The following is a 5,996-nucleotide window of genomic DNA, read 5'->3' as shown; positions in this document are numbered from 1 at the left end:
ACAAATTATTTTTCGTGGAGGTCGGAGCTCACAAGTTCAAGTTCGTTTGTTATTCGACGTCACCATGAAAACGGCAGGTCAATGTCAATCACCAGCGATAAAAATGAACTTACTATGCTAAGTGGTCATACATTTGCGCTTTTTCATCGCGGCAGCATGCATTTATTGGGCCAAAGTTGTATAGATCGCCTGGGGCTTCAAGTCTTGGGTTACCATCAGAACTATTCGTAGTTCAGCGCTGTAGCTGTAGGCAGGAGGCTAGGTCATTCTAACCATTTTTTTCACTATGTACATCAATATCGCAAACGGATACAAAAATTGCTTCACAAAAGCTGAAAATTACTGACATTCCATTTCTATTCTTTATATGTTAATTAATAATGTTTATTTTCTTGACTTAAATAACTTTTTGAGTTTCAGGTATTTTGTCACTCGAAAAACGACTGAGTCGAGCAGATTGTTCAATTCCGGCAGGTGGGATAAATTAATTTGACATTTACATTAAAATTTCTAGAAGGATTGTGAAGCATGGAGATTCTGGTATCGATCTTGATGTCGGTGTTCGGTGTGACTCTCGCAGCGGCGGCCATGGCTCGTTATGACATCATCTTCTACCCATACTTCAAAATTCCATTTGATTACGCAAATGAATCTTTCGTCGCTTCCTGTTTAAGTGAGTGTTATAATATATATACTGTATATGACGGGATGCTTTTTTCGTGGCATATTTTTTTATTTAACTATACGTTCTATTAATCCTATGCTAGATTAGTGACTAGTCAATGGTTGGTAACATTTATTTTATGTCTGTAATATGGAATCTATTTTAACTGTGATATTATTTTGTTAACTCAAGGGTTTAATTTATTTATGACTAAGCAATGCGTAAACAAATATTTATTTCATGACTGTAATATGGAATCTCGCCTAGCTCTGGTGTTTGTAGGATTAAGTTAGTGTCGTGGGACGAGACTGAAGGTGTAGCTCCAACGTGATTGGTTGAGCTGCTCCTGATCTGGCGACGGTGCGCGCTAGATAGTCTTGAACGATGGAGAGTTTGATCACTTTGGAATTAGTTCAAGATTATTCGACTTTTAACGGTGATTAGTTTGCCAAATGATTAAAAATATGTTGACTTTATTGTATTATATTATATTACCTATTTTTTGCACTGAGAAAGTGTTTACGGTCTGTTTTGTACATTGTAAACGGGATGTTGAGGTAGGCTCATTTTGGCTGAGTTACCCCCTTGTTGCGTGTGCTCAGAAGTTGTGTGTGCTCAGTGTTACTGGGTTGGGGTAACACGGTTTCGACTCGAAACAGGCAGAGCCAAATTTGGGCTTCCAAGAATAAACTCCACCGTAGTTCTGGGCATAACTCTTAATGAGTTCCTCTAACAGACTAATAACGGCATAGGTAGAGTTCTTGGATAATTCCAGATTTTGGCTGCGTTGGGCGGTTAACAGCCGTTCAATTCGCACCCTCGTGTCGTAGAGGCTAATAACCTCTGCGCTCGAGTAAATTGTCAGCGGCTTGTTGGGGGCTCGTACCCTTCAATAGTCGTGCTTTTGAGGCGTAACTGCCACCCCGTTTCTGTGTTGGCAGTGCATTAGGGCTCGAACCCCTGACCATTGCGTTGGTCATCAGTTTAGTGGTGCGGCTCGTACCCGTATCCTTGCTGTCCACTCCTGTAAGGTCGTCAGTTTGTGGTGCGGCTCGTACCAGTATCCTTGCTGTACGTTCCTGAGAGGTTGTCAGTTTTGTGGTGCGGCTCGTACCCGTATCCTTGCTGTCCACTCCTGTAAGGTCGTCAGTTGTGTGGTGCGGCTCGTACCCGTATTCTTGCNGAGGTTGTCAGTTTTGTGGTGCGGCTCGTACCCGTATCCTTGCTGTCCACTCCTGTAAGATCGTCAGTTTTGTGGTGCGGCTCGTACCTGTATCCTTGCTGTCCACTCTTGTAAGGTTGTCAGTCTTGTGGTGCGGCTCGTACCCGTATCCTTGCTGTCCACTACTGTAAGGTTGTCAGTTTTGTGGTGCGGCTCGTACCCGTATCCTTGCTGTCCACTCCTGTAAGGTTGTCAGTTTTGTGGAGCGGCTCGTACCTATATCCTTGCTGTCCGCTCCTGTGAGGTTGTCAGTTGTGTGGTGCGGCTCGTACCCGTATCCTTGTTGTCTATTCCTGTGAGGTCGTCAGTTTTGTGATGCGGCTCATTCCCGTATCCTTGCTGTCCGCTTTTGTGGTCCTCGGTGGTTTGTTGGGATTCCACGACGTTGTATCCCTGAGACTAAGACCCTGTTTCCGGAGCTTTTGGACCTAATAAATTGTGTGCCTTGTACAGAGAAATTGTGTATCGCCCGAAGATCACCAGTATATTAGGAAAAGTTCCTCGTGTTTATTCCTCCTCTCTCCAACGCAAGGGAATTTAGAGCCGGACCAAAGAGCGACTCTTTAGCCCTTGTGTTAAAACCGATACGCAATTCACCGTCAAGTCGGCACGCTACCTGTAACTATTTCGACTTCGCGGCGGTGTTTCCGGTTACATATATAAAAGAATATTTTGTCAACAAATAAAAAATAATATAATGTGCTAGGATAATAGACGAAATAGGTTTGAACAAACGTACGATCGCATAACCATAATGTCTTTCGTCAGTGTGTTCATCTTGTAGCGAATTCCGGACAAAACTGTACGTAAAAAAATGTTGAATAAATGCATTTTTTACCAAAATAAGAATGAGGTGAATATGCAATGTATACGGTGTAGTATTAGACGATTAACTGTAATTGTTTGCATTCTCGCTGGGCTAAGGTGAGTGCCGGCGCAGGTGTGTGGATGACCCCGAGTGCACGGGCTGGACGGAGTGGCCCTCGGACAAGGGGAATCTCATCAACTGCACCCTCACGCGCTACCCACAGCCCGGCACCATTCTGCAATGGGCCGGCTACGGACCTGAAACTTACTTCAAAGAAAGTAAGTCCATTTCCAAAAAGATTACGTTATTATGTATCATGTATCACTGGCATGTATCATGTATCACTATTAACTATAGGGGTTATGATTTGTATTATCTGTGATCTTCAGGGAAGCCGAAAAAATACTTCTTGAGCTCTGATGCCGGGTACGGGACCCACGACAACTTCACGACTCTGTGTGGTAAGGACGCAGGGCTGCCCGGGCTGGTGCACACCCTGCAGGACTACGAATACATCAGAGATAACGTCATAAAAGGTTTGTGGCGCGAGTTCCATCTTTTAACATTAATTCTGAAAGTGGATTGCAATCCAAATAAAATTTGATAAATTATCCTGATAATGTTAATATCTCGTATACGATAATATTTTAATTTTCAATCAATCAACAATTATTATCAAGGCCCAGCTACTGCGGCAAACCCCGGAGGCTTCCTCCCTCTCATAAGTTTCTTCGGCTGGAACTATACGTGGAAATCCAACGCCTGGACTGGAACTTGGATGAACGTTGACGACCGCCACGTGCTTCGCCGCTTCTTCGTACCCTCCTTCTATGACACTTGCAGTATCATCACCCCGACGAACGGCCTCACCCTCCAGGAGTATCCGTGTAACAAAACGAAGCTTCATGTTCTTTGCTACCAATACTAGAGAAGTAAAAGAGGTTCAACAGGTCAACATGTGCGGCACACAACGGAGCTTCATGTTCTTTGCTACCAATACTAGAGAAGGAAAGAGGTTCAACACGTCAACATGTGCGGAACTTCACGACAAACTCGGTTTTCGTCGACTTTTAGTGTAATTTGCTTCACACGCACAGCTTCCGTGCACCAATTTGCACTGGCGTTTCCTTCAAGCATTGTTCGAGCCAGCGTGTCGAATTAACTTTCTACTACAACTGCACCATTGTCTACGTACCAAGGATTTTGATGCACATATTTTTATTCATGCAGAAAACATATTACCAGCCCTACACTGTTAAAGTACTTAGCTATAAGTAGCGTACTAATCAAATTGCACTGTACTTTGAGTGGAAAAATGCAAAAGTCATTTCGTGTGGTAAGTTGCTGACAGTTCCTCTGTACTGGTCACAGTTTAGCAACAGGCACAGCACAATTCGAATGTCACATAGTTAAGCTATATAATTGCAATAAAATAAAGTTTTAAAATGACGATGCTACTATACTTCAACTGATGTCAGAACAATTTTCTTAGTTGCTATAGTTACGTGGTCCAATTTTTCAAACGAATAACAATGCTGATAAGATGTAAGGGTGTTGATGTGTGTAGCTTGATTCAATGTATCACACGAAGTGTGCAAACCTGCTGAAACTTTTTGTGTTATGTTAATATTTACATTTTAATAGTTTCGGAAATTTTTGAGGTTAAATATAATAATATTTGCAAATTATAATATGTAAATTACCTATAATACTATTATTATTTTTTCCTGGATAATCGAAAAATATCTTAATCATCGGTACTGTCATTCCATTAGATTTCGTTTCATGGCATGAAAAAAAATTATGATGTCAAGTTATATATACCAATTGCACAATAAAATTTAAATTTTGATCCAATTCAGTAATCTCTTTCCTCCAACTTCTTTCTATTCCCCCGCGAAGAATATATCGCTCGAACAACTCCAATATATACATTCGTGGCTCCAGGATCTAAACATTCAAACCACAAATTCTGACAAAAATATAAATATAAGATAGCATAGAATTAAACCTCATTAAATGATTTAAATTCAATATCGGAATGCATTCCGTCCATAGAATACTTTCAGCAAAGCAATAAATTTTTGACTGATAAGGGATGACTGATACTGGAAGAAGCGGTTTCTTCACTTGGAAAGTGTTATGCTGTAAGAAGGAAATTAATATTAGTGATCAAAAGTAAACAATTTGACTGATCGATCGTTCTAGCCGTACAGCTAGCAACCCATGTGATACGGTGTCGTTTTGTAAAGAATTTAATTCATAGTGTAAACACGGGGAAACCTCTGGAATCGCCCTGTAGTACCTCTGGTTTCGATAAACACGCTCTCCCGGCAAGACCGTTTCTTTTAAAAGTTATTCTTTTACATCAGACATTTTAAGTTTGTGAGTGTAGGTGTTCAGTGAGTAGAGCATAAGAGTCCAGTCACTTCCCGGCATTACCTTCCGTCAGCGGCTGAGGTGACAAAACCGATGTTTCATGCCGTGACATTCATGATGTTGTTCGCTCCACGTCTCGAACAAACAGGATAGATTGGATAGATTGAACTACTTAAAATATCCCGTGCCATCACACTTTATTTAAAAATCGTATTTTAATTCACAGACAACAGATAAGCATATACCAAATAAAATAAAAGATCAAATTAATGGATATTCTAGTAGTAAAGCTAGAAAAACTATTGCGCACCGATGCAGAATAGATCAGTGTTGGGTTAATATACTCATTGATTAATCGCTCATAGATTAATCACTCATCTATTATTCACTCATCGATTAATCACTCATTGATTAAACACTCATTGATTAATCACTTATTGAACAAAATCGTAAAATCACTCATTGATTAATCACTCGTTGATTTATCACTCATAGATTAATCACACATAGATAAATCACTCATATATTAATCACTCATCGATTAATCACTCATTGATTAAAATCGTAAAATCACTCATTGATTGATCACTCATTGATTAATCACTCATTGATTAAAATCGTAAAATCACTCATTGATTATCACTCATTGATTAATCACTCATTGATTATTCACTCATTGACTAGTCATTCGTTGATTAATTACTCATTGATTAGTCACTCATTGATTAGTCACTCATTGATTAGTCACTCATTGGTTTAATCACTCATTGAATAATCACTCATTGATTAAACACTCATTGATTAATCACTCATTGATTAAAATCGTAAAATCACTCATTGATTAATCACTCATTGATTATCACTCATTGATTAAAATCGTAAAATCACTCATTGATTAATCACGCATTGATTATCACTCATTG

The 5,996-nt window shown here is 39.9% G+C and overlaps 1 protein-coding gene across 1 annotated transcript; it reads left to right on the top strand.

Annotated features, from left to right (window-relative positions):
- Positions 1–443: 443 nt before the first annotated feature.
- Positions 444–3,707, top strand: LOC125179212. The gene is made up of 4 exons (XM_047884620.1): positions 444–673; positions 2,811–2,972; positions 3,084–3,230; positions 3,375–3,707. The coding sequence occupies exons 1-4, from the start codon at positions 529–531 to the stop codon at positions 3,620–3,622; spliced, it is 702 nt and encodes a 233-aa protein (XP_047740576.1). The 5' UTR covers positions 444–528; the 3' UTR covers positions 3,623–3,707.
- Positions 3,708–5,996: the final 2,289 nt, after the last annotated feature.

The sequence above is a fragment of the Hyalella azteca genome, unplaced genomic scaffold (assembly GCF_000764305.2).
Source record: "Hyalella azteca isolate HAZT.00-mixed unplaced genomic scaffold, Hazt_2.0.2 contig15748, whole genome shotgun sequence".
NCBI lineage: Eukaryota > Metazoa > Arthropoda > Malacostraca > Amphipoda > Hyalellidae > Hyalella > Hyalella azteca.
Note: the sequence above shows the minus strand (reverse complement) of the source record. Positions and strands in the feature narration are given on the sequence as shown.